The sequence below is a fragment of the Convolutriloba macropyga genome, chromosome 5 (assembly GCF_964194025.1).
Source record: "Convolutriloba macropyga chromosome 5, txConMacr16.3, whole genome shotgun sequence".
NCBI classification, from domain to species: Eukaryota; Metazoa; Xenacoelomorpha; order Acoela; family Convolutidae; genus Convolutriloba; species Convolutriloba macropyga.
Genome location: NC_134472.1, coordinates 34251532 through 34278594, shown reverse-complemented (window position 1 = coordinate 34278594; position 27063 = coordinate 34251532). Strand labels below are relative to the sequence as shown.

Below are 27063 nucleotides of genomic sequence, written 5' to 3'. Positions count from 1 at the left end.
CAGCTTTGTTTTAAGTTGCTTAAGTTGTTGTCGCAGCGTTCAGAATCTAAAAACTTATCACGCATTTTTATCTTATAACAAGCATGAACAGAGCCCTTGCGCAACCATGAGACAATTTAAAATCTTATGATCAGCTTTGTTCACGTTTCACAGCCGATGCCGACAACATCAATAAAGGATTATATTATCATCTATTTGCTAATCTAAAATGCTTTGTAAGTTCAACAAATTGTATATTTGGAACTAACACATATAAATGAGCATGACAATGATATGAAATCAGTTCTAATTAACAAAAAATATGTCAACACGATACTAACATACATTAGAACTATACAACTAGCGACAATTAGATAAATGAACAAAGAGCTAAAAACTATTTATGCTAACTACGGATCAAAGTTGTTTTAAGTTTGGTACAAATACAGAAATGGGGTGACTAAACAACAGTTTATGATGATTATGATGATGATGAACGAAATAGTATGATGATCAACTTGATCGACAGTAAAGCCATTTTCGGAGTAAAGACGTGAAACGATGTATATGATAATAGCTCGTTCGTTTTTGGCTAAGTCAGTGTTAATAAAGCTTTCAGTCAGATAGAAAAACACATCCAGCATCTTTCGGAGGATTCCCACAGCCCAGGACTTCCCACAAATACATCCGCAAGCAATCAGGACGATGCTTGCAACACTTGGGAAGAGCTGAAAATGCTGTACGTTGAACTGCTTTTCTGACCGACTTGTTTTGAGACAAGTAGACGAAGGGGTTTAGAAAAGAGTTGAGGTAAATCAGCCACAGTGCCAGGTCGAATGTGATTGGCTGGTACTCTGCTAGTTTTGCCCAATGAGAGGTGGAGATGACCGAGAAGGGAGCCCAGCAGATGACACTGACTGCGACCAGAATAAGAACATGCACGATGAATTTCAGGTTTTCTGGGGTTGTTATCCTGAAATGGTAATCATCAATCAAAAACAGGCGTAAGGTTGAATTAAATGAACAACTACATCGAGCAACATATTTAAAAACTGTGCGTCAGAAATGGACTAGATAGGGCCGGCATTCCTCAGACAGTGAATAATTCTAGATTCAAAAGGCCCCGATTCAAATATTAGCTCAACTAGTTTCACTCAACTCTCGTTACGATAAAAAACAGTTGAATATAACTCATCGACTAAATAAATAGTCAAAACCCGATGAATACTAGGAAAAGATCTAATAGTGGGCTACAACGATTCGCAACTTTTTCCCCGCCTTTGTTGCCATTTAAAGATTGGCTAGAAAAATTGATCGAATTGTAGAGACAAATCAGCGAAATTGTGTGTTATGGTGCAGAACGGTATGCTACTGTTGTAATCAGAAGAAAAGTTGTTAAATACATTTCACAGGTATCATCACCCTCTTGAAATTATGCTATGCTTCGATTTAACCCTAGATCTTACTAAATTAAGGATGAACAAGCATTGCGCTACATCTCCTTAAGTTGAAAATAAAGCAAACAGTAATACAGATAGGATGAGCTCTCTAAACGAAATCGTTTCGTGAAAAGTTGAGAAGACAACAACAGTCCTACTAACAACATTTCAGACAATGCTGTCCTGGAAAACCACAAATATAGCAGGCAGGTTCGGAAGATAGCCGCGATAGACCCCCTGACCTTCATTGGAATTGAAAAAAATCAAAGAAAGAAGATTTTGTAGAATTCTCAGTAAGATTCCGAATGTAACTGTTACATGACACATGAAGGGAAAAATCTAACATTAGAGCTCTGTTAAAAATTCAAAAACTCTAATCCATGAGAATAAGAGCAAGTCTGTGGTACCGCTTAGACGCACTCGTGACCTTCAACTTTTCAAAAAATAAATTCAATTAAGTGATAGCAGAAGTCATTTTTCCGTGGTCAGTCGCATTACGTAAAAGTTACTACTTAAATGAACTGACAACTGACAAAAAAGTAGGTAAGCAATGAAGTCAAACACGAAATTCAACAAAACAGCAGTCAGTCGCCGAAAATGAAGAACAGAAACATCCGCAAGAACCATCTATGAAGACGACTATTTAAGAAAACATAACAGGACAAGTTCTATAATACAATGTACAGAATTGAATTAAAAACTATAATATAATCATCCACCTGACCAGCGAACCAATTGCACATTACGAGCCGAACCGTCAAAAATTGTTTAAAAATAAACGGAAAAAAATAAATACCATTTGAACTGGGAACTTTTTAGGTAGCACCATGTGGAATTCAAAAATAAAATTGCCGAAAGTTGTGGGCGTTTATCGCTTCAAAATTTCTACACTCTTCTCAAACTCAAAAAATATTGCTGAATAATATTTAAAAATTTTTTTGCTAATTTGTTCAATTTTTGACACAAATCCAATTATTTCCTTAAAAATCCACAGAACAACTAATTTTTAGGCTGGCAAAAAACGGTTTGATATATAAAGGACAAAATAATTTAATAATTTAGAGAAATTAAACAATATTCCTTGCAGGACAATAATCTACCCTATAAACCACAGATCAAGCAAAATTCGTTATAACTTTCGTGACATTAACCAAAACAAGTAACTCAAAAAACAGACCTCAAATAACTCAGATCAAACATTTAGTTCGTTCAAGACCCATATGAACTGTGGTCAACGTTTACTTAATACCCATTTAACAAAAAAACCTCGAAAAGGGGCAAAAACATGAATGTTTAGTTTTGGATAAAAAACTGCAAAAAGGGAATTTTTCTCAAATTTACAAACTTTCCGGTAACTGGAGAGCACTAAGTACGTGAAAAAATACTATAGCAAACTTGTGAACACTTAATGCACTCTGGGCTTTAACTGTTTATCCTTTGACAGCTCAAGGTCATGGAAAAATTGTGAGTGCATTTCTTATAAAAAATGACAGAGTACCAATATAATCCAAATGCTTCGGATTGTACAAAAACTGCAATTCGATTAATAACAGACCCCAATGTCTAAATTGCGCTCAAATTATTGAACCGAATTGAAGTCATACCAAATTCTGATTTTGAAGTTCTTAGGCAACATCAAAGAGCTGTGTCTCTTCAACAGAGTCTTGAAGGAAGCCAAGCTGTCCCTTCTCTCTTCGATCGTGGCTGACAATCGCTTCATATTAGGTGAAAGGGAAGGCCGCCTGTTGAAAGCATATTTCTGACTCTCACTAAGAGAATTGCGCATTCTTCTGCCTACCATCGTCTCACTGTACTTTCGTCTGACTTCACTGTGATCTTGTCGAGCATTAACAGGCGCAGATAACTTGGGAGCCCCTGGTTTCGGCGGTGGCGTCTTCCTTGAGTCTGAAATGAATCGCTAAATATAGAAAAATAGATTTGTTCCACGCTAAACAAATTATTTTGCTCAATTAAATTCCACATTTTGTTTTGTCTCTCCAATTTAATACTCAATCATTCCATTTGAACTGTTAGAAGGAACAATCACAAAGTACATTAGTACCGTAGCCAATTTTTGTCGTTTCAACTGAGCGGTATCTCTCAATCTGAGGGCCCTCACCAAAATTACCTCTTACCAAACCCGATTCGGGAGCACAGGGGCATTCGTAGACAAAACTTATAGGGCTCGACAGCCGCAAAAACTGAACAATGTCTGGACATAATCTACTTAGAAGCCATATAGTTATGGGATGGTCTGATAAGCGCACGAGAGTCAGAACAGAAATCATTTAAAGCTCACGAAAATTTATCATCACCTCAAAAAGTCTGCCCCGGCGTGCACCACTCGAACGCAATATCTTTTAGATATCTTGAAACATTTTTCTGCATTGCACTTGTAAAAAAAATAATGAATCTGATCACAGATGGTTTTGAGGGCACCAAAGTATGGCTCGAGGTCTCACTGAAGTGTGGGTAAAGGTAGCACAATTTTTCAACCCAATGTTGGACGCAGATGGTTTGATTACAGGTCATTTGTGTCTTCGACCTCAGTCTGGGTATAACAGTTTCAAAAACTTGAGAAACAGACTTCAAAAAATATTTTAAAATGGGTGGTGGTTATCCCATATTTTAGAAAACTTTAAAAAGATTGTTTTGAATTACGCACTTGTTACTTCTTTTCAGAATGAAAACAAAAAGCTGACATAGAATCTGAATATAGAATCTATATAGAATCTATATCTGAATATAGAATATAGAATCTGAATACTTAGGGTCGAGGTTTTACCCTATTCACAATTCCACAATTTTTCCTAGAATCTATCTTTAGAGAAAACTACTGGACAGGATAGTAACTTCACAAACCTACTCCTCTTAACTAGACTAAAGGGTTATACCAGGCCGTCCGTTCAAGTCCTAAAGAAAGTATTTTCAGGCGGTATAGAACTGTAGTCAATAGCCAATAATAATGATGATATTAGTATAAGTTTGTAATGCCTCTCTATGTTGTAAGATATTTTAGCTTCTAAGAAGTGTTTTACCAAATGCAATAAATTGGTGACTCTGAGATTGAGAATTATACCAGGTCATCAATTCACTTTCTAATTAATCGATCAACCAATATACTTAAAACAAATAGTAGATGACGTGAAGAGCTCGTCGGTGTTCACTCCACAACCAAACCAGACGAGTATTAACCAACTTGATAGAACGTTAAGACATTGCCCATAAGGTACTTCAGGTTACTGCAGACCGTTTTAATTGTCTACTTGGTTCACCATTCCATACTACATGGGTTAACTTAACTTGCCAAGTCTTCTACGAGCAGGCAGGCCTACCCTCGGAGTGGCTTCACTATGCGGTCTCCTAGAAGGAGCTTGGCCGATTAATACTCTCAGAAATCAATCGTCTTGATGTTGTCCGGATTCGATGCTGTCCTCCAGTTCGTTAACCTAACTTAACCTAATTATTGATTGGTTGATCACTACCTTACTAGTCACCAAACAAATTTAAATCCAATAAATTGAAGCTAGATTGAGTATGATTTCAGATCCTTAGAGATGTATTGTGAAGTTACTAAAGTTGTACAATTACTCTGTTGATTAACAGAAAACCGAAAGAAACGAATAAGTTTCACCCAATCTTAATTATTACAAGGCTATGGTTCCTTCAGAACAACAAGTTACAAATGCCTATGAGTGCCAAGTATCGAAGCGCTTAGCAAATACCTACTAGATACCAGTTTAAGCTCTACTAAGTTATAAGAAAAGGTCTAAAAAAAGGTCAATTATTACAATTTTCAGAACCACAACAGAGATCTGTTAACTCACTCGTCTAATAAATTTTACTCCGCAATTCGGATTATCACGACAATATAATTATTTTCAGACTGCTTTTGGTTACAAAAATTGGCTAAAATTGAGCCGTATATATACTGCTTATCAATGTTTGGTTATGATAGTTTAGTCCTATTTTTACCAAATGTTCCGAATCTTTGTGTAAAAACTACCTTTTTGGGAAAAGTTTTCAGAAGGTCATTCATGACTTTGATAACCTGGGCCCCTAATTTGGGTTTCTAATCCAATATTACGTGGGTGAGAATTTTGGTGTTCAATCTATGATATAATCTTTATCAGAGTCAATATTTACTTATTCAACCGTTCTCATCAGTTTAAATTTCTTCACCATTATTATCTTTGTACAATTTCAAATTTAGAATTCGCTTTTGTGTTGGGAATAATTCAAGGTCAGTATTAATTTGGTTCTTTTCCGAAAAACGCTTAAGTTTAACTTTCCATTCCTACAACTTCTTTTCAGAATCATCAATAAATTGACATGAAAACAAAAAGCTGACATAGAAAACAAAAAATATACTCACGCATCTGCTTCAGAATTTCTGGCAAGGAATACTCGTGAGCAGTATCAGTTGTCTTTCTCACATGCTGGGGTGTTTGCATGGCTGGCGCGAATGAGCTCATAACAAACGGAGACTTGCGGCATTTCTCAAATTGATGAAGTGGTCTCTCTTGGGCACAAGCTTTTAGCACAACTCGTTGGCTATAAAAAAACTCTATTAAAATGAGCATAAGAAGCTGCACCTTGTGAAGCTAGGAATTCTAGCCGAAGAGAACTTGCAAACATGGATGGACCTCCGTTACGCTATTTTTAAAAATTAAAACTGCTTACTTTTCCAAATGCGTAGAAATTGGATATGAAACAATGTATTTAAAACTGACCAATGCTAGAGTGGATACTATTTGGCTTTATTTCTCATTTTTCTAATTCTGTTAAGCGCCCATGGGGCTAAACCGGCGCCCTCGGCACAGTGTGAGTTCTTGCGTACTTTTATCTATTGGAACTCTGAACAATTATTGACCTAAATAAAAGTGAGCATTCCTGCTCACTGTTTCCTCAGCATTATTGAGCGACTAGCAAATGATATTTCAAGATGTTCTACAGAAATTTGCCCTAAGTACAGCAATTCACTAATAATACGTTAAAAAAATGAAAAGCCATTAATGTCATACTTGGTTTTATTGCCAGTATTCACATCTTGTACTCTCTGCTGCGACCTGGCATTGCACACAAGAATAGAATCCAGTTGTTTGATACTACTGGCAGTTCGTTCAGCCAGCCTCTCCAGTGCCTTCAACTTCCTCCTCATCTCACTCTCGTCCACTACCTTTGCGCTCTTTTTAAAAACTTTTGAGCCCTGTTTTCTGCAGGACGAGATGCCTTCGAAGTCCTCAGTGTTGAGTTGTTCTGAATTGCGCCACTTCGTTAAGCTTCCTCTTTTCTCTGAAAAACAAACAGTCCTTCATCGTCCTTCAACAGTCCTACAAAGGTTGCACTGGGTAGTTTAAATCTAGAGTCAATCAATCTAGTGACGTGCTTGTCAAATGGCAGAACAATCTTCTTAATTTCAGTAACCCCCCTCCCCTTAGCTAGTGATGCCTCATTATAAACTAGTGCAACTTTCCTACTATACTTTCCTACTTAGGGCAATTTAACAGTAAAGTTCTCAACCTGAGCCTCCTTCAATGCTTGATTGGGAACTGCAGGCGGATGAATCCGAAGCAGAAATTTTGCCTGCCATTTCTTCAACAGAGTTTTGACGGAATATCTTCTTTTTGCATGTTATTTGGGGACTTAAGTCGTTCCATGAATTGACACGTCGTTTTTGCTCAATTTCAACCTGTAGAAAATGCGAAGTTAACTAAAATACCTCTTTAATATTTAGAACACAGCCGCAATAAATATCTTTACCGTACCCAGTATAAATTAGATTTTACGGTATATCACCTTTTCACGCTATTTCAAGTTTTAAAACAAGGAAACAAGTGGCAAACACAGATAGTTTTTATGTAAATTGTCCTGTGTCTGCAATTGATTTAGACTAATGTACTGTACAGCTGCCCTCAAATAACTTTCAGTTAGAGCAAAATATCCTCAATTGAATTGTACTTAAAAAGTAAGCAGAAATCAATTTGAGGGAGAGGAGAAGTCATTGTGAGAGTGAAGTAAGTTTACTGTGACATATTGAATTATGACGGGAATTTCGTTCCAATAAATTTGAAAATGATGTCACGCAATCAAAGCAGTAAAAAAAAATTGCGCTAACGAATGAACAAAAACTGATTTGAACAACACAAATGCAAGCTCAATACAAAACAAACAAAAAAGCAAAGTAACCCATAATCCCAACAAAAAACATATCCGACTAACGTCGGAGGAATTGCTCTCATATGACTAGTCAGAAATTCAATCTATTGCAGCTTGCATCAGTCGGGGAGTACCTAAATTCAGAAAGGGGGCATCATATGAAGTCATTATAGGTCATTATATAACACTTAAAGCCACATAGCAGGCAGATTGCCAGAAAATAGCCGCAATAGCTTCGTAGATCTGCAGTCTCAAAAAAACAGTAGAAAAGAGAACAAAAAATTCGTCTTTAAAATGAAGGCTGATCTGTTATATTTTGATTAAAAATCTGTATGTTATTGCTGCCTCTATTAGCTGATCTCAAATAACCTTCATTTAGAGTGACACACACCAATTTGACCTTAACTCTTTGAATGAAAAAAATAAAAGTCAATTTCAAAGAGAGGAAGTCATTTTTAAGAATGAGGTAAGTCAAGTGTGACCCAAAATTTAATCACGCGAATGAACAAAAAACTCGCTCCACTAAGAGCAAAAAATGACGTCACGCACGCACTTCAGATGAAATTGCATGAACGAATGAACAAAAAGCAGATTTGAAATGGTTTTGACTTCATATGGTCGTAACAAAAATCACGACGACGAAATAAAAAAAAACATAGCAGGCAGATTGCCAGAAAATAGCCGCAATAGATTCGTAGATCGGCAGTCTAAAAAAACAGTAAAAAGACAGACCAAAAAATTTGTCTTTTCATTGAAGGCTGATCTGTTATATTTTGATTAAAAATCTGTATGTTATTGCTGCCTCTATTAGCTGATCTCAAATAACCTTCATTTAGAGTGACACACACCAATTTGACCTTAACTCTTTGAATGAAAAAAATAAAAGTCAATTTCAAAGTGAGGAAGTCATTTTTGAGAGTGAGGTAAGTCAAGTGTGACCAAAAATTTAATCACACGAATGAACAAAAAAACTCGCTCCGCTAAGAGCGCAAAATGACGTCACGCATGCAATTCAGTTGAAATTGCATGAACGAATGAACAAAAAGTGGCTGTGACGCTCTAAACAGAAAACTAGTTCTAGAACGGACTATGAATGGCTTCGGAAAATCATTTAGAAAAATATCCTATCCAAAAAATTGAAAAAACAGTAAAAATCAAAGTGAAATTGCCGCATGTGAACAAAAAACCACTAGCGAGAAAGCGAATTTTCGTTCAAACACCGTTTTCTCACTCCACTTTAAATTTAGAGCAAAAAATATTCACGCCGCAAAACCACTCGCTTTTTTGCTCCACTTCCTGTTTCGGCTTGACCCAATTCACTACTCCAATTTGACTTCAAAAATCATGAAAATGTGTGAACAGATCTTTAAAAAAAGACAGCGCCCCAATACAATTCAAATTCTTTGAGTTGTAAAAAACCAAGAGAAGGCCAATAATAGCCCCAGCTATCGCAAACAATTTCTAATAAAAAAGACCAACACGATACAATAATTGCTTCAAACTTCGTAAAGCTATTAAAAAGACGACAAACCGTAAAATTTATTAATTACATTAAAATTAGCTCCTTAGAACAGTCCTGGTGGGATCTTTGACCATACTCACAAGAAGACAGATTTACATAAAAACGACATATTAACAAAAAAGACTACCGAAACCATCTTAAAAACCACAAAATATTCACTTAAATTGAAATAAGTTCATTAAGAGGCTTTAAATGGCATCATCAAAGGTTGTTGAAACAAAGAAACCAATTTTGGCGAAATTTCAATTGGCCTTTAGTAGTAAAGTGCGTGACAACAAAAAAATTGGAAATTCAAAAAGATTAGGACGTAGAAGTCTCTTAATTAATAGCGAGCTTAACAACTGTTAAGAAACGCATACCATTTGAAGCTAAAAACTTCTAAAATGAATCTCACCATGTACAAAGAATCCATAGCTAATAGCTAATTTTAATAGCGTAGATCAATTGAGGATAACGAGCCAAATTAAAATTTAATTGAAAATTCAGGACAATATATCCCTTCGGGCTACTTTTGGGCCTTCATCATTATACTGGGACGAAGGCAAATATATCCAGGAATTCGTATCCACTCTATTTACCCCCAATCCCAAACTAAATGGGGATCCATTCTGTTTCGGCCCCCAGTGTTTTTTACGCCCCCCCCCCAGTTACAATTTATATGTTGTTATATAGCACGTTACTATGTAAAAAAATAGCACGTGCGCCTGGGGGCGTAAAAAATATAAGCCCACTAATCTGGGGGGGGGGGGGCAAAACAGAATAAATCCCTAAATGGACACAACACTTTTAGGTGCAGATGCGCATGTGCTGTTTTACATATTAAAACGCGGGCTATAAAATGAAATTTTCAACTGTGGGGCACTAGGGTAAACAAAATGAATCCATATTTGAAATCTAATAAACAAAAGTTTTGATGTAACCTGAATTTGACCAGTGGAGAGGTTAAAACTTTTCTGAGTGACCTCGAAAGAATCATTTGCAATAATTTGGTTCCAATCTTCTCTGCTGGGAGGTTTCAAGAGCCGAGGACTAAAACCAAAGCCCGTCCGTCTGCATGTCTTCTCTACATTATTCGAGGATGTCGTCTCATCACAGCTCCAAATTGTTTGCAAGTTGCCAGCTTTTGTGAAGGCGTTTCCTTCGATGGAGGAGGATAAATCGAAACAACTTTCTGGGTCGAGATTCAAGTAAAATGAATCTGGCTTCTTGCTTCTGGGCATTCTGACTGGTTGGCGTCGGTTTTTAGATCGCTCACCAGTGCTCCTAGAATCATTAAGAAGCAAATTTGAAATAGAGCTTTTTGAATTCACAAATAGCAAAATTTAGTTCTATTTAACAATATTTATTTTTTTTGGTAAACATGACTTTGAGAAATCAATAATTTTCTTTTCATTCACACAAGCAGCTGACGCAGGATACAATCTGCAACAAGGTGTAACACACCCAGTTCAAAGAACTTATTCACTCATGCCTCGTTATGGCAGTTTTTAGGACAAAATAAAAAATCTCATTTCCAAGTTAGAAAAAATTGATTACGAGGATCATAGTAAACAATACTGACTAAAGTTATCTATGATTGAACATAACGAAATGGACAAACCTCTGTCGTCAGTTCAGTCCAGCTTTTAAACTTACCCCTGCCTTTTTCGGAGGTTGAGCACTTGGATGATAAGAAGTGTGTATGGTACGATGAGGAGCAACATTGTGACTCCAGATATGCCCAGATTCATGGCCCAGGCAGCACCACTCTGGTCCTCATGGCTTCTTTCGCACATTTGACCAGCCTGTGATCCTACAATGCATTATTAGCGCCAATTCTTTCTTTTGAATCAGATCTTTGGCTTGCTTATAAAATTATTACTAGAAAGGAATGGTCTTAAAAATAATTAAGGTAGCAGAAAGAGACCTCTAATTATTTAGCACTACGTAAGTTATCTCCCTTCGCTTTGACTTTGAGGATTTGGTTGTTTCTCCAGTTTGGACCAGCTGAAGAAAAAGAAAGGACAATCTCGATCTTCATATTGTCGATGAAAAGACGGTTCAATAACTTTCAACAGTTGGGTGTTTGGCTAAGTAATCAAATGTTGCTATTAATCATAGTTCAATTTTTACACATTCAATAAGAAATAGAAGTCTGAACTGACCTCCTAGCTCGTGCTTAAAAATGTTCAGTGGTATGTACACCCCAATTGGAAACAGCCAGGTGAAAGCAATCATAGCCACGATCACTTTGTTCCTCGTCTGGTAGGGCACAGTGTACTGTGAAGTCATTTTCATTCCTAAGAACCGATCCAAGGCCAACATGGCCACATTGAGAACCGATCCTCTAGTTAGAATGTTATCCAGACATGTCCAGACATCACAGAGTGGAGATGTAGCGAGCCATCGGTTTCTCTCAAGTTTGAAGAGCAGCGACGTTGGCCACGTTATAGAGCCAATCAGAAAGTCGAATAAAGCCAGGTTAAGAATGAAGACATTCGTTTTCAGAGCTGGCTTCCCTGCAAACAAAATCAATTTGCAAGTCAACTACCGACAGAGTTATTGAGTCGAAACATGATTTAAAATATTAATAATTATCAGAAATTATTTTGCTCGTCATTTAATGGCGAGATAGAAATGTGATAAGCAAAAGCAAAATCCTCTGAAGTAGATATGAATAAAGCCCGCCCTCGGAATTCTTTTCGTTAATTTAAATTTGCTATGAGTAACGAAAGGGTCCTCAAACATTCGATATGTTCAAAATATTTATGTACGAGTTTTTAAACCAGTTTTCAAACACATGAATCGTTTTCCATCAATCAGAATTATTTTCAAACACAAGAATGTTTTACGTTCTCCATCAATCAGTTCAAGAATACAAAATTTGTTGAGGCTTTACATTATAGTTTTTTTCAACAAAATTCTTTGCGGCAATGTATACGATAGTTGATAAGGAAAAAATATCGATGAGTTCAATTAATTGCAAATAGGCGCAATTAGAACACATATGTATCATATTAAAAGCACTCAAGAGAAGAAACTCTGAAAACAGCAGTCAAATTACCGCATGTGAAAAAAATTTTAGTTTGAATAAAAGTGTTAGCCATTCACCACTGACCTCCAGATGTGCTCATAGCTGCGCATTTATCAAACTAATAGTTACAACTTACTAATAATTGACAAAAAAACGATTACAGAAAACATATTATTTTTTAACCTTAGCTTTGGGAACTGATATGCTCACGCACAAAATTAAGAAAAACCGTTCGCAGTGTTCACAAGATAAAAAAAGACAAAACTACAATTTTATTGAAAACTTTCAAACAATTATTAGTTTAGATTAAAAATGTTAATAATAAATAATGTGATTATTAAATTGAATTGGTACCCTTGATACGCTAATCACTTTGTTAATTAATTACAAAAAGGGCCAATTTACAGGATACTAACAGTATTTAAAGTTCACCGCCTTGAATTTCAAAAGAGAGTTCAACTGTTTCCGAAATAACACTGGTGGACATGTCGTCAAAAGTTGAGATGCCCTTTCGCTGGGTAAGAACATTTGCATATTTCACAACTCTCAAAACAAAATACAATTCCAATTTGACCGATTTTGTCCCATTAAAATTTGTCCTCAAACATTGTTTTGTTGCAGAAACATTACTGCGTGGTGCCTGGAAAACTTTCCAATAATCATCAATCTTAAGGGCAGGATCACAGTTTCAAATTTTGTTCAGCATAAGAAGATCATTTCCAACCAAAAAAAAACTGATTGGCAACAAATTGTGGTAAATGAGGCTCTGATTGTAGTCACTAACGTTAAAAAATTTCTTACTCAAAGCCCACTTGCGCGTTCGTCTTTGCATCTTACGCGTACAGGATAAACGACAAAAAGCAATTTTTGTATAAACTTACTTTTACTCTCAATTTTGTAGAAAACGGAACCTTTCTCTTTAAGAAAAAAACTTTTATTGTGCTTATGATAGCCGCTGATTGAAATAACTGTCCCATTTCAACTTATTAGTAATAATTATGCTAAAATAATTCACCGAAGACTTGCATGTAATTTCGGTATCATCTGCATACAAGTGGACACTACACTGATCCAACTTTTGCACATCAAAACATATAACTTCAAAATACGCCATGTTGAATTCCAACCTGTTTTCTTTTGACCATTTGATAGTTTTTTTTACATGATTTTGTAGCAAAAATAATTTTATTTGACTTCAAATAACTTTTGTGTCATCGGTAAAAAGATATGTGCTGTTCTCCACAAAAGATGGAAGGTCGTTAAAGTACACAGCGAACATAAAAACCGCAAACACTGACCCCCAAAAAAATCTGACCTGCTTTGCAGACAGCCACAGCAAAAATAAAAACGTTATCAATACTTCCGCGGAAAAAAAGGTAAAAATACATTTTTAGATGAATCCTTTCAATTTTATTTTTAGTTTGGATGAAAATTGTCAATTACTAACTCTAAGGAGTTCCACATGTCCTCATAGCTTGAGATTTATCAAATTATTTGAATACAACTTATTTATCGTTGACAAAAATTACAAATATTTAAAACATTTTTACAATGTTCTCAAAGGGTGGCATTTAACAAAAACATTTAGCCTGCTAACTAATACTTACTGATAATAGACAAAAACGATTACAAAAAATCTTCATTTGTTGAGCTCTTATTTTTACATTAAACAAAGCATTCATTTACAGCACACTCATAATTGACAAAAAAAACGAAACAGAAAATATATTTTTTACATTAGAACAATGGGAACTGACATGCTCACATCCACAGTTCAAAGCAAACGTTATCAGTGTTTTCGAGTTAAAAAAACAGATCCACAATTTTTGGTGAAAAGCTTCAAATTTATTTAATTTTTGATAAAAATTGTTAACCACTCACTCTACTTTCAGATGTTCTCATGGCTTGGCAGTTATAAAATAATTAGTTACAATAGCATATAACTGACGAAAAATACCTGAATTATTCCCATTTTGTCTCCTGTTTCGGAAAAAACTGCCGACATCTCTGAACTTAGCTTTGAACTTAACTAAATCCTTTTGACTTAGTTAGACTAAGTTATATATGCCAAAAATTCGTTGCACACATTTGAAGATGCTCGTAGTGGATGCATGACGACAATTTTAATTTTCCAGAGGTAGTTTATTTTCCATCCAGCCGGGCTTACCCGCACTAGTTAGCTTTTTAGACTAGTTAGCAATAAAAATAATTGAATTGCTGACCAGTGACTATTTCACATCAAGCCAAAACTAAGTCTCGTGAATAAGGATTGAACACAAAGACAAATAAAAAAATTTCAACAATCTACCCCCCTGTTGCCCGGCAAAACATCTGCACCCCGTATTCGCTACACTATAGGCGCAATAGGGCACTGTCTCACGGCCAAGGCCCTCAGACGTTTTCTGATGCAAGCATGAAATACCGGGCGTACTGCTGAGAAGCCATAACCACAGAAAAGCGATGTTTGCCCACAGTTGAGAAATTCTGTTAGCTTTAAATTCCGATACGCCGAATCGGCATAGTATTGCTTAATTTTTTTCTTTAAGTTGGACAATGTGTATGCATGAAATTTAATTTTTACATTGGTCATTAGATGTCTCACCCAAATTTTACTCAACATTCCCTGTTCATGCGAAAGGGAGGGGAAATGAACATATCCAGTTCAAATATTTTAATTTTAGGGCAGTTATGCTGTACACAACAATAACCCTAACAGTTACGTACACAAAACTGGATTCTAATTAAAAGGTCGATTCCCAAGTAGGATAGGTTCACTCAAATAGTGCAAATATTTTTAAGTTCTAAAACAAAAACTAGTGGATTCACTATTTTATCCATGCCCACCGCAGTTCAGTTGCTTCATGAAACTTTGCAAAAAAATCTTGGTGCAGAAACGAGAACTTTTTACGGGACTCGCACGAGAAATAGCTGTTAAGCAAAAATCGCATCGAAAATCCAGGAAAGGTAAATGCACCGTATAACTCACGTCTCATAGCTTAGCATTAGCCACAGCACCGGCATAGCACTTCATAGATTCGGTGTCAACAAGGTCTTTTATGTTCATAAATTATCATCATAAACGGATCTTAAATGCCTAGATTTAATGCAAGGGTTTTATTAGATAATACAATTATTACTTATATGACGTCATATATGATCCTCATACGACAACCGGGAATGGTAAAACCTGGAAGTGAGTGAGAAGTTTACAAAACTCAAGCACTTACTGATCAGGATTCTCCAGTACTTGACGAAGGAAATGAGCACGGCTCCATTGGACACAGTTGTGAGGAAAATGAGCACAAAGTGCACAACAATTGTCCAGTCATTGGGATTCAATACGAAACTTTTCTCAGTATTGTCTGAGGATCCTTGAGATCCGTCAGGGTTCAAAAGCTTCATCGCTTTAAGTGCTGCTAATTTTCTGCAGATTAGTTGATAAGTTTTACTGTACAAAGAACCTACTGTTTAAGTTTGAGCTTTAGCGGCGCAAGTTATGCGCAACCTACAATCAATGACCCTTAAAGGGCCCAAAATTTCGAGGAGTCACGAGTTTTGTGATTAAAAGCGTTTGATTTGAACTTGTTCTAATTAAGAAATGATTAAACCAATCCTGGATTTAATTGGCTTTTGTAGAAATGAGCACCGAACTATCTGATAGGCCAATTCAGTTTCTCCCGCCTTCCCCGGAAAACTAGAAATAAATTAGACTGCTAAGATAACTGTCCAATTATAAGGCAAGCAAACAAAACTTTCTCGTTTGATATTACGGACAACTTTTGCATAATCACCGCAATAGCTGGTTAATTTACTACATGTTGTCACAATTGATGATAACCTATTAATTCTCCCGGGTGTTGCCCAATCAATATATGATTTCGAACAGATAACGTTAAATTGAACTCTGTCAAAACTTCTTCTTAGTCAAAGAAATTTATTGAAAATCAGTTCCTTTGAAGTTTGTTTGCCCACATTGCGGCATGACATTTTGGTGGGGTAGGAATGACGTCCGAAAATGGTAATAAATTTGAGGAAAAAAAGTTGACAGCCGAGATTAGAGCGACCTATTTTTAAGCAACATTCGGCAACGCTATTGTGCCAATCATTCCCAAAAGGGCCAGACCTGTTTACACAAGTACACGTGATTGCAATAAGGAGACAATCAGGTGATAAGTTGGCAAACAATAGAGGTCAATCTACTACATCGTTGTTTCATTGTTAGTAACAGTGTAATCAAGATGCTCTACTGACATCAATATACAAATGTACAAAATTGGTAAGTTTCAATACGATCTATTAAGGTCAACGCGATAAGGTTCCTTAGATGATTTCTTGTTGGTATAACTTACGCAGTAAAAGAAGCTTGAAATACAGATCATGGCAATGAACTATATGTCAAAGCGTTCCTATTGTCACACTAATTCAGTAAATAGACACTTCAATTCGCACTCAGTCATAGATCTAGATCAGCTTCTGTTGTAATCTGACACTATCACAAAACTATTGAGAAAGGTTAAAAGACCATAAGAATTCGCTGAATTCGACGGTACAATTCAAACTCAAATTCATAAATCTATTCAATCTAAAAGTTTCAAATCAAGTGTATTGCAAATTAACATTTTCAAGTCATTTTTCAAGTATCAGACACTCGTATGTTTTTATGCAATGGTGTCAATGTTTTTGAAGATCTGGAGAGTCCAAGGCGAATAGTCCTACTTCCGAAAAGGTCGAAGGAAGAAATTGCATTCTGTTTGGATTTGTTCACTACGCGGTTGCAGTCTTTCACTAAAGACGGCTGTCTATCAGCTCCAGGACATAAAACTAAAACAAAAAAATAATTGAAATATTTGTTTTGCATTTTTTTAACACAAATTAAGTTTCCAGATGATACAGAAGTCAATGAAAAATCATCAATAATAAGATACGGTTCCAGTTGCTTTTCGAGTGCGCTTAGTTCTGACACAACCAATCAATGAATCCCATACAAACTAAAACGGAAACTCTTGCTCAAATTCAAAAAAACAAATAAGTATGCACATGACAGAGAAACTTGAAAAAGCCATGATTAACCCGATGGGTTGTTGGAATGTGAAAGATTGAACTTGACTTCAAAAATTAATCAACTGAATTTTTCTAAGAATCCTAAATTGACCATCCATTTAAGTGCGCATTGCAAATCCGCTCGAATCTGTGCGTGTTCCAGAAAATTAAAAAAAAACATAGCCAGCAGATTGCCGGAATAGCTGCAAAAGAATAGACCTGCGTGCCGTATAATAAGAGATAGAAACAGAGACAGATCAAAATTGAAAAAATCGACGCGGCTCCAAAAGCTAGGTAAAAACTATCCAGCGATAAATTAATAAAACTTGTTAAAATTCATCCCGCACAAGCCTTTTATTAGGGACCTTTACTGCACATATGAGTTCCATTGACCTTAAACAAATTCAAATTAAACTTAAGATTTAAAAAGCAAAAGTCATTTTATTGAGTGTGGTAAGTCACTTGTGATCAAAATCTAATCACACAAACTACTTTCGCTAAAGAGATTGAGAAATGATGTCACGCGTGCAAACGCCGTTAGTGAGAGGAAGAAGTCATTCAGAAAATTTGACTTTTTCAGCTTTGCTGTGTGCACAAATGTAAAACGAAAAATAACGTCTGACGACAAAACAAAAAAACATAGCAGGACAAGTCCTGAAATACAATTCAACGAATTGAATGAAAAACTCAGACGCACTCTAACTGACCACCAGATCAAATGAACAATGCCAGCCAGAACACAAGCAAAATCATCAAATAATTGAGAAATTAAAATAATCAAAATTGAACAAAATTATACTCATTGCTAAAACTCTTCAGGCTTTTAAACCTAAGGAATTTTTTTTTCTCTTTTAAAATACCTATTACAAAAATATGTTCAAATCCAAATTTTGTTTCTGAAATCGGTCCAGTATTATATCAGCAAGACCTGAAAAACATTCATTAGCCCTTAAGATCGATTAACTCGAAAATGACCCAAAAAAATAAAAGAAATCAATTGCAAATTAAAAGGAAATATTGCTGAAAATCGGAAAATCGTGATAAAATATCTTCAGAACCATTGCTGTGTCTCTAGAGGCAATTCAGTAACCCAATTCCAAGATTTAAAGAACTCATAGATCGATAGGCAATAATTTTTAGAAAAAAATTCAAAAAATAGAAATTCGTTCTATTAAAATGTTGAAATCCATTCAATTGCACCCTAGCAACTATTTAATAACATTCTATCAAACCCAGGATGAGGTTACCTGGCTACTGAGGCAACAAAAAATAAAAACGTTTTGAAAAAACTTGAAAAAATTGCAAATTTTATCAAAAAACTTCTAAAAGTTGAAAGGTTAAATTGTTGAAAATAAATCCATTGAAAATAAAAACCATGCAGCAACTTTTACTTCTTATCCGAAACAAAAAATATGTTTTCTCGCACTTGAGAATCGACGAATATCAAAAACTGACAAAAAATTTAGGAAACCTTACAAAAATTGCAGATTTTGTAAAAAAAAAAATGCTTAAATTCGAGACAATAAAATGTTCAAAACAATTCCATTGTTACAAGACACTATGCAGTGCCCTATTAACAAACCTCAAAGGAGATTGCCTGGTCCCTGAAGCTGGAAAAACTGAAAAAATTACAAAAATTTTGAAAAACTTGAAAAAAAGCCAATCTTGTCAAAGAAAACTGCTAAAATTTGTGATATTCAAAAGCTGAAACCTATTCCATGGCAACTAAAAACTTTTCAGTAACTTATTAGCCAAACCTTGATGAGGTTTTCTGGCCCCTGGGATTCAAACAACTTGAATAATGAGAACAAATGTCAAAAAAAACTGAAAAAAATTGCAAGTTTTGTCAAAAATGCTAAAATTCATGATGGCAAAAAGTTGAAAACCATTCCATCACCACTAGAAACTAAGCAGCAATCTATCCTCAAACCCTTTATCAAACTCTAAAGGAGGTTTCTTGACACCTAGGGCTAAAAAACTCAAAAATGACAAAAATTTACAAAAAACCTGAAAAAATTGCAAAAATTAGTATCATTTTGCGTGTTTGTGTTTGTAGTACCGAAACATATAGCTCGTAAAATGGTCATAACAAGCAATTTTGTCTCGTAAAAGACCTTCATCAACTTTTAAAAACTTCAAACCAAGACTAATCAAACAAAAAAACTCAAAAAAAATCACAAAAATGTGAAATGCACCATTTTGAGCCAAAAAACTCCTAAAAATGACCTTTTAATTTTAAACGAAGGCCATCCCAGCAGCTGCACCACTATGACAACTAAAGCACTTGAAGGATTACTGAAGCCCACTTTGGGCCTCTAATGAAACTTAATGCCCGCTGGGCTTTACCTGTTTATCCCGCTTTGAAAGATCAAAGTCATTGAAAAATGTGTGAACACATCATAAACAAAAACACAGCGCACCAATAGAATTCAAATTCGCTGAATTGTAAAAAACCAAGAGCACCGCAATATAGCTCCACTCAGCTTACAGCTTCGCAGCTATAAAAAAAAACTAGCGTCGGGCGAATTCATCTCAAAACACAGCTTGTGCTTTGCTTAGGGAGACAAGCACTTGGGGGGGGGGGGGGGGGGGTACATTAGGTGGAGGAAAAGTGTTGAAGCAAGGGGGTAGGGGAAGACGGGGGTGTAAACGGGGGGGGGGGGGGTCTTCTCAGCATCATCGATTAATCATTCACTTGGAGACTAGCAAAGCAATAAGAGAATTGCTCAAAGACTTAATGCCCTCGGGGGTTCTAACAGTTTTGTCGTTTTTTGAGGACAAAAACTTAAAAGCGTCATACCAAATATCGATCGCGCAAAAAATCGCACTAAAAATGAATTCATGACTAATATAATTGCTACAAACTTTGCTTTAGAGCAATTAAAAACGTTGTTGGAAAGCAAAAAAACGCCAAAGTTTTTGTGTGCGACAAAACATTTGGAAAAACAAGAGGACTTTTAAAAACGAAATTCAAAAAATCTTTGCAAAAACAAAACGACCGAAAAGTCGTTAAGCATACGAAATATTTATAAATACTTTTTATTTATCATATGGAAGTGAAAAATGCACTGGAAAATGAGAATAAATCGAACTAAATATTCCAATATTATGCTAGATCCAAAAACTACTGAGATCAGTAAGTGAAAAGTTTAATTCAAATCAAATGCGAACATCACCCAATTTTTGCCGAAAGTAACATCAAAAAAGAAACAAGCAGCAGAGCATTATAAGACACCTATATCCAAAAAACAAACCGAAAAAAAATGAAAACGAGCAACAGCTCATTAGAACTCACTTAAGATGCAATCAAAGCTCTAGGGTTCTTCAATTAGATTCTCAGATAGGTACCTGTTGTTACCATTTTCTTTTGAACACTTTACCTTACACAAATGATTTCAAAAAGCTTGTGGATATTGATTTTTAAAGATAAAGTATTCAAAAGAAAATGGTAACAACAGGTACCTATCTGAGAATCTAACTGAAGAATCTTAGTGTGAAAGAAAAACTGGGAGTCCGTCCATCAGGTAAAGAGGTGATAAGTTATACAATAGATTGAAATAATTTGGAATTATTACGCCAGATTTAGATGATTCTCCTAGAGAAAAAATTACCCATTTCTGTCATCAAATGAAGATTTCCTATTTAATTTAATAATTATTAGCTAACAAAATTTGTATTAGAAAAACAACCACTTAGGTTTGAGCACATGCATGGAGGAGACAAGGGGTCAATCGTTAATAAGTTGTTCCAATTGTTAAGAGTTATCAGTTCCTGCTTAGTCCTCGGCCAAATTAAAAAGTCCTTATTATTTTTGGGGCAGATGGAAATAGGTCCTGGTGATCGCGTTATCTGAATTTTACAAACATAAACCGACTAGCGTCGGAAACATTGCTCTCGAATGACAGGCTGCGCAATTTAATTCAGGGGCTTTAGCCTAGATAAATTTTTATGGGTGCGAAAATATCAGCCCACAGTAGGATTCGAACTCCGATTCCTTCACAGACGGAGATATTGACCACTGGACTATCAGGGCCTTATCATCGCGTCTAGCAATCGGTTCTGTTTGAACAACAAACTTTATTTCGGTGTGAGAGCAATTGAAATAACTCAAGAATTAAGAAGTGCGTGAAAAAGGCACTTGAGGAGTCAAAGATTGTTCTAGAAGAAAAGCACAAAACGGTCAAAAACACACGTTTTCAATAACTGCTTCTCATTCGAGAGCAATTAATAATGAAAGTGAATCTCTATAAAAACTTAACCAAAGACTGATCACTTAATCTACAAAGTCTAGCATAAATTTCCACCAGCTAAATCAACGTTGAGCCCAAGCTATACATCGTACCTGGTGCGCGATCAGCATAATCGTTTACAATCCCCATCATTTTTGAAGATTTACTGGTTATCATATCTACAGCATCTGATATTTGCAACTTTCCAGCTACAAATGTCAGTCCACTTGATACTAGACTAGAAGCTGCTTCACTGTCAGTTGTAATGCAGGAGTCTTCACTTGGCAATCTAGCAGCCCTACGTGTTCTATCAATTAGCCATTGATCATTGCGAACAGCTTCGCACGGATGGAAGTTCTCGTCACAGGAGTTAGCGCTGATATTGAGAGAGTTCACCGATTCTGTGGAAAACAAATGACTATTAGTACATTTCTGATCCAAACTTACGCTCAATTTTCGGCTACAATTGGTTTTTAGTCAATTACACAAGGGGGAGTATCTTTATTGCGATTTAAAGGCCATATAAACTGTTCCCTTTCAACCTGGATGACAACCTATATTTTCACCTTCAAGATAATGGTATAGATTCACGGTATTGGATATTCCCACCTCTTATTAGTCTACCAGAAAGCATAACCGATGCAAAAATATGTTTGGAATATCCACACAGGACTATGAAGTCAGTTAACGGGAAGGAACAGTTTCAAGTAGTTAAAATGAGAGGATTTCATGACATGTACAGCCATCAGTACTTTTTAAGAACCGATGACAATCAATTAGAACCTGCAAAACAACAAAACGAAAAAAACTTCAACAGAATATTTTATACCTTTAGTTGTAACCTTTTCCGATCGTAGATCTTGAAGAAACAATCTTGATTAAGAAACAAGAACCAAAGCGTTTTTCTTGAGTACTTTGGAGTGAAACAAACCTTGTGATTCGGAAACAATCACAGTATCAGCACTACTTTCTTGACTTGAACTCTTCATTGAGACGTCCAAATTTGACGAAACGTCGCCCGATTCACATTTGGGAGCCGCTTCAGTTTCAGTGTCACTCTCAAGAACAAAAGATTTCTCTTTTGGAGGCTGAGATAAGTTTTTCGCTTTTGCTCGTTTCTTCTCTTTCAAGAGACTTTCTAGTGGAGACTGTTTAACAGAGGCGATATCAAGCACCTCGTCACATGCTGAGCTGGAATAAACATAAAAACAAACAGTCAATTAACTGAACTAAATTACACTGTATTGGTTGAATGCGGGCAGGTATAAAAAGGGCATCGGCTTAAAAAGGATGAAAATATTTTAAAAAAGTTTTAGATTAAAAGATATCAAGCAATTACTTGGCCAGTTAAAAAGTTAAAACCTGCTACAGCTTCTATGCATATTCTATTCAATCATAAACGTTCTGGAAACCGTCCACTCCCACACGTAAAAAGGACAAAAATACAAAAAATATTTGTTCAATCATACTAGTAACTAAAATATAACATCATGAAATCGAATCTGTAATCGACCACTCAGAACACTCCAAATGCTAGACTATCAATTCTGAAAACATTTCAATCGTCTCTCTGCTCATCTGTGTCAAAATTAACTGATTAAAAAAGTACCCATTGAGCGTAACATAATAAAGAAGCTCAACTTATTGCGGCACGCCACCTGATGCGATATATTCATCATTTGGTGGAATTAGCTATCATCTTTTCTCAAATATAGAAAATGTTTAGCCTGCTTTTCATGAACACCCTGTTGCAGCAATGATTTTCAACCTATCAATTAATCAACGCTTATAGCTCGCAATTTTGAGCTATTTTTGGTATTTTGTCCTGATGGACGATTTTTGTAATTTTCTTAGATTTTATTTAACCATTGGAGAAATGTTCGGTTGAAATAAGTTGTCTTAGTGCTTTGCTTTCACTGATTTAACTTCGATTTTGTTTAAAAAAAATTCTGGTAAATTTGACCAACTTCTATGTTTTTTTTTGTTTCAAATATTTGCCTGTATTTTCCAATTTTAAGCTACTCGCAACCGTTTTTCTTGTTCACCATTTCATCTAGATTACTTCTGCGGCTATTAAAAACACGAGGTGATATTTCAAGGCTATATAGGACAGTTTTTAACTGAAATTATTGATAAAGATTTGTGAACTTTGCAGATTTTTTAAATGTGATTTTCTTTTTTGTTGTTTCGTTTGCATTTGAAAGGAATAAGGTCGGCCAAGGGGTCAGTAGACGGAGATTTAAAAGGTTTTTCTAGCATTTTAATTGGAAAATAACGCATTAGCATTTTACGAGAATTTTTGTTTTCGTATTTTTTGTAATCCTTCTTAACCTTCCCTATTTTCTCTGAACGTGCTCTTTTCTCTGTTCTGTTGTTTTTCTATGACTTGTTACCCTATTACTTAACAAAAATTATTTATTTTGCACGTTGTTTTGCATATAGTTGTATCGGAGAACCAGCACACGAGGCAATTTTTTTAGACATTTCTACCAGTTTATATATTCAGATTTAGAATTTTTTCATGTTATTTCTATAGAAATTGTCTTGGATGCAATAGTAGAATTTTAAATGCCGATTCTTAAACTTAGTTTTTATAAGTCTTAGGTGCCATCTCTAATACTTATTGTTAATATTACTATCCCCTCCATCCCATCAATAAGAAATACAAATTCGACTAACTATGTAACATCAAATTAGATCCCAGTTCAAAAAAATCTGAACACAAAACCTTTTTTTTCTGTCCTTTCAATCCCCAATCTGGAGTATAGGAACCGATGGCGTCTACTTGCAAAATTCCGCGCAAATTTTTGTTTATGCGGAGTTTCGATTGTTAAGTTTATTTCCTAAAAAATAACGATTTAAACTATTTTACCGAAAATTTCACTTTGTTTTTCTTTAATCAAAAACATATCATCAAAAAATTTTTTTATACCTCTTTTCTGTTGACTGCCGAATAGAAGCAGGCATAAGATCCGATCTTTTTCCTTCTCGAAAAGATTTCTAGGAAAACATAAGAATTAGGAAATTTAGAGCTCTCAAAATAGCAAAAATCAATTTTGAAAAGGTGAAATAAAAAGCGAAATTTTTATTGAAGTTTTGTAGTTGTTTTTGAAAGCAATATTTTTTAACTGAAAATAAATTAACCATTTCAGTGTTTTAAAAACCACTGAGATGTAAGAAAACCAGTTTCAAGAAATGAACAGAAAAAATTTTTTAAATCTGAAGAAAGAAAATTTTATTTAGTCATCTTTATCTTGTCGGAAAAAATCGTTCAAACTGATGTGGCCTGAAATACCGGAACACAAAATAGTTCAATAGAGACTTCAGGGATCACTAGGTTCAAAAACGTTAGAGAAAGAGACGCAAAGTGCTAAAACTGTCAGAAACTTTAAAAAATTAAGAATTATTGAATATTGGCTAAAAATTCGGCAATGAAAAAAAAACAAAATTGTGTTGTAATATCTAGATGGTAAGCCATCTACGTGATTTTAAAAATTCAAATGACCCATTATGCTCATGGAACATCCAACCAAATTGACCAAAAAAAATCGAAAAAACTTCAAAAAATTTAAATCATAGTCTGCTGTCAAAATTACGATTACAATATAATTGGTCAAAAGGTCCACACCTCGTTTTCTTAAAACGACAAAGAAGAAACTAATTGAACCGTTACGAGCCTTGATAAAAGACCAATGGCCAAGGAAGATTGTTTTTTTTTGTGTCGAGGTTTCTATTTAAGATTGTGTGTGTTGTGTTGTTGAGTGTTTGTTGGTACATGTCTGCCCGTGAGTGCGTTCGATGCTTTCAAATTGTAGTACACTTATTTTTCTAGACTGCACAACAGTTTTCGTTTTTGTCTGCAGAAGAAAGGCATATTATTTTCATCAAAGTAATTTTTATCCAACTTATCAACATTACAAGAAGATTTCTCCAATTCTTACAAGTTGCCATTGGATAATCTCAATTTCTCTGATATAATTTAGATCTTTTTCAACCTTGAGAGCTATGTTCAAACATTTTGAGCTACGCAGAGACTCGCACGAGCCGTCTTGTTTGATTATCCTGGATTTATTTCTTTTCAAAATCTTTGCGAATTGTGTAGAGAATAGTTCCGAAACTTACTTTGCCTTCTGGTCTTGCGTTTCTGTCACAACTTTGCTCTTTTTCACATTGCTCTTACTAGACATGGACTTCTTTTCACTCTTTGAGCCAGCTTCCTTAATCTTCTTCTCTCGCTTCTTCTTAGATAGCGCCTCAAAGTCAAAAGCCATGTCAAAGTCGTTGTCTTCCAGATACGAGGTGACTGCGGGTCGCTTACGTTTCCGAGGAGCTACGAAGTCTTCGTCTTCTAGTGACATGTCTCTTAAAAACAACCACATTCAATTTTAGGGGAATTTGAATCTAGCCAACTCAAAGAGCATTGTGTACAAAAGTTAGGATTTAACATTCCGTTTCGATGTAGAAGCATTCAAGAACATTATAAACTCAGGCTAAATATAATCTTTGGCTAAATATTTGTCTTCCATTTTATGGGTTTATTTCATATAAAAATTAAGCAAACAAAAGAAAGAAAATTAATTTTAAAGGATTAATAAGTTTATGATCATGAGCATTACAGAGTTCTCTTTTCATGACTCGGCTTTTTATTAAACAGAATTATTCACTCATAATACTCATGCATCCAATAAATTTCAATATTCGACCGGACTTCAATAACCAGTTTCCTGCTTGCTAATTGATTTTTATTTTAAAAGGTATTCTCTTTCAAAACGAACGCATCTTCATAAGCACGTCTTGTAACTACATTGCATGGAGACACTTCTCTATCTTATGCTAATTCTACAAGATCGGGTACCTCAAATCAGTGCGGCACTTTAAGAAAAGACCTGCTGACATTATCTACCTCTTCTGTCGTCTTTTCCCCCATTTTCAGCGTGTTGTCAGTGATAATTTAACCGCTCTAGGTTACCTATTTTGTCCTTGCCTTGCATCTTCTTGCTGTTTTTATTGAGAACTGGGCAGAATTAAAAGCTACGGGAAAAAATTGGAAAGAAAAAAAAATAAATTTTATTACCAAATGGGAGGGGACTTGTTTTTGATTCGCCGAAATAGCGAGATGGACTCAATGCAAAAATGAAAAAATCAAGACCAAAAAAGTAACTATTGAAAGTTTGGTCAAAAGAGAATAAGTGAGAAAGAGGATGAGAGGGAGGGATGGAGAGGGAGGAAAAAATAAATACATGAAGCTACAAAGTTTTCCGTGTCAACTTGTCAGTGACAGTTTGATTAATAATTTGAACTTTTAATCTGTAAAAGGAAACCATATTATCGAGCAAAACAAATATTTATTCAACCAAAATGTAATTTCAGGTTGCAAAAAGAAAAATTTTCACAAAAAAATAACACCTAGAAAAACAAGTTGCACTAGGCTCATTTTTAAGACTCAAATGTTTAACCATAGAATGCTTCAAAATTAATCATAGTTTTCCAGAACAGGTTCCGCGAGCCTCATATTTCCATGATTGCGATAAACTTTTACAATTGAAAAATTCTGTACCCTGAAACGTAGTATTTGTCTGTAGGTAGAACATAATATCCTCGTAGGTTTTCAAGGACTTCTACTTCAAAAACAATAACAACATCTGTAAGTTATTACTTTGAGGTGCATTCCCTTGAACTTTG

At 35.3% G+C, this 27063-nt stretch overlaps 2 protein-coding genes across 2 annotated transcripts; both read right to left on the bottom strand.

The window, feature by feature from the left end:
- Positions 1 to 212: 212 nt before the first annotated feature.
- On the bottom strand, positions 213 to 15717 carry LOC142339972 (uncharacterized). Its single transcript, XM_075390347.1, has 9 exons — positions 15340 to 15717; positions 11244 to 11597; positions 10735 to 10891; positions 10020 to 10362; positions 6942 to 7110; positions 6443 to 6713; positions 5794 to 5972; positions 3023 to 3323; positions 213 to 952 (listed from the first exon to the last, which is right to left on the bottom strand). The coding sequence occupies exons 1-9, from the start codon at positions 15512 to 15514 to the stop codon at positions 595 to 597; spliced, it is 2307 nt and encodes a 768-aa protein (XP_075246462.1). The 5' UTR covers positions 15515 to 15717; the 3' UTR covers positions 213 to 594.
- Positions 15718 to 16625: 908 nt separating this feature from the next.
- On the bottom strand, positions 16626 to 25831 carry LOC142339971 (uncharacterized). Its single transcript, XM_075390346.1, has 4 exons — positions 25504 to 25831; positions 22313 to 22572; positions 21495 to 21782; positions 16626 to 16933 (listed from the first exon to the last, which is right to left on the bottom strand). The coding sequence occupies exons 1-4, from the start codon at positions 25758 to 25760 to the stop codon at positions 16746 to 16748; spliced, it is 993 nt and encodes a 330-aa protein (XP_075246461.1). The 5' UTR covers positions 25761 to 25831; the 3' UTR covers positions 16626 to 16745.
- Positions 25832 to 27063: the final 1232 nt, after the last annotated feature.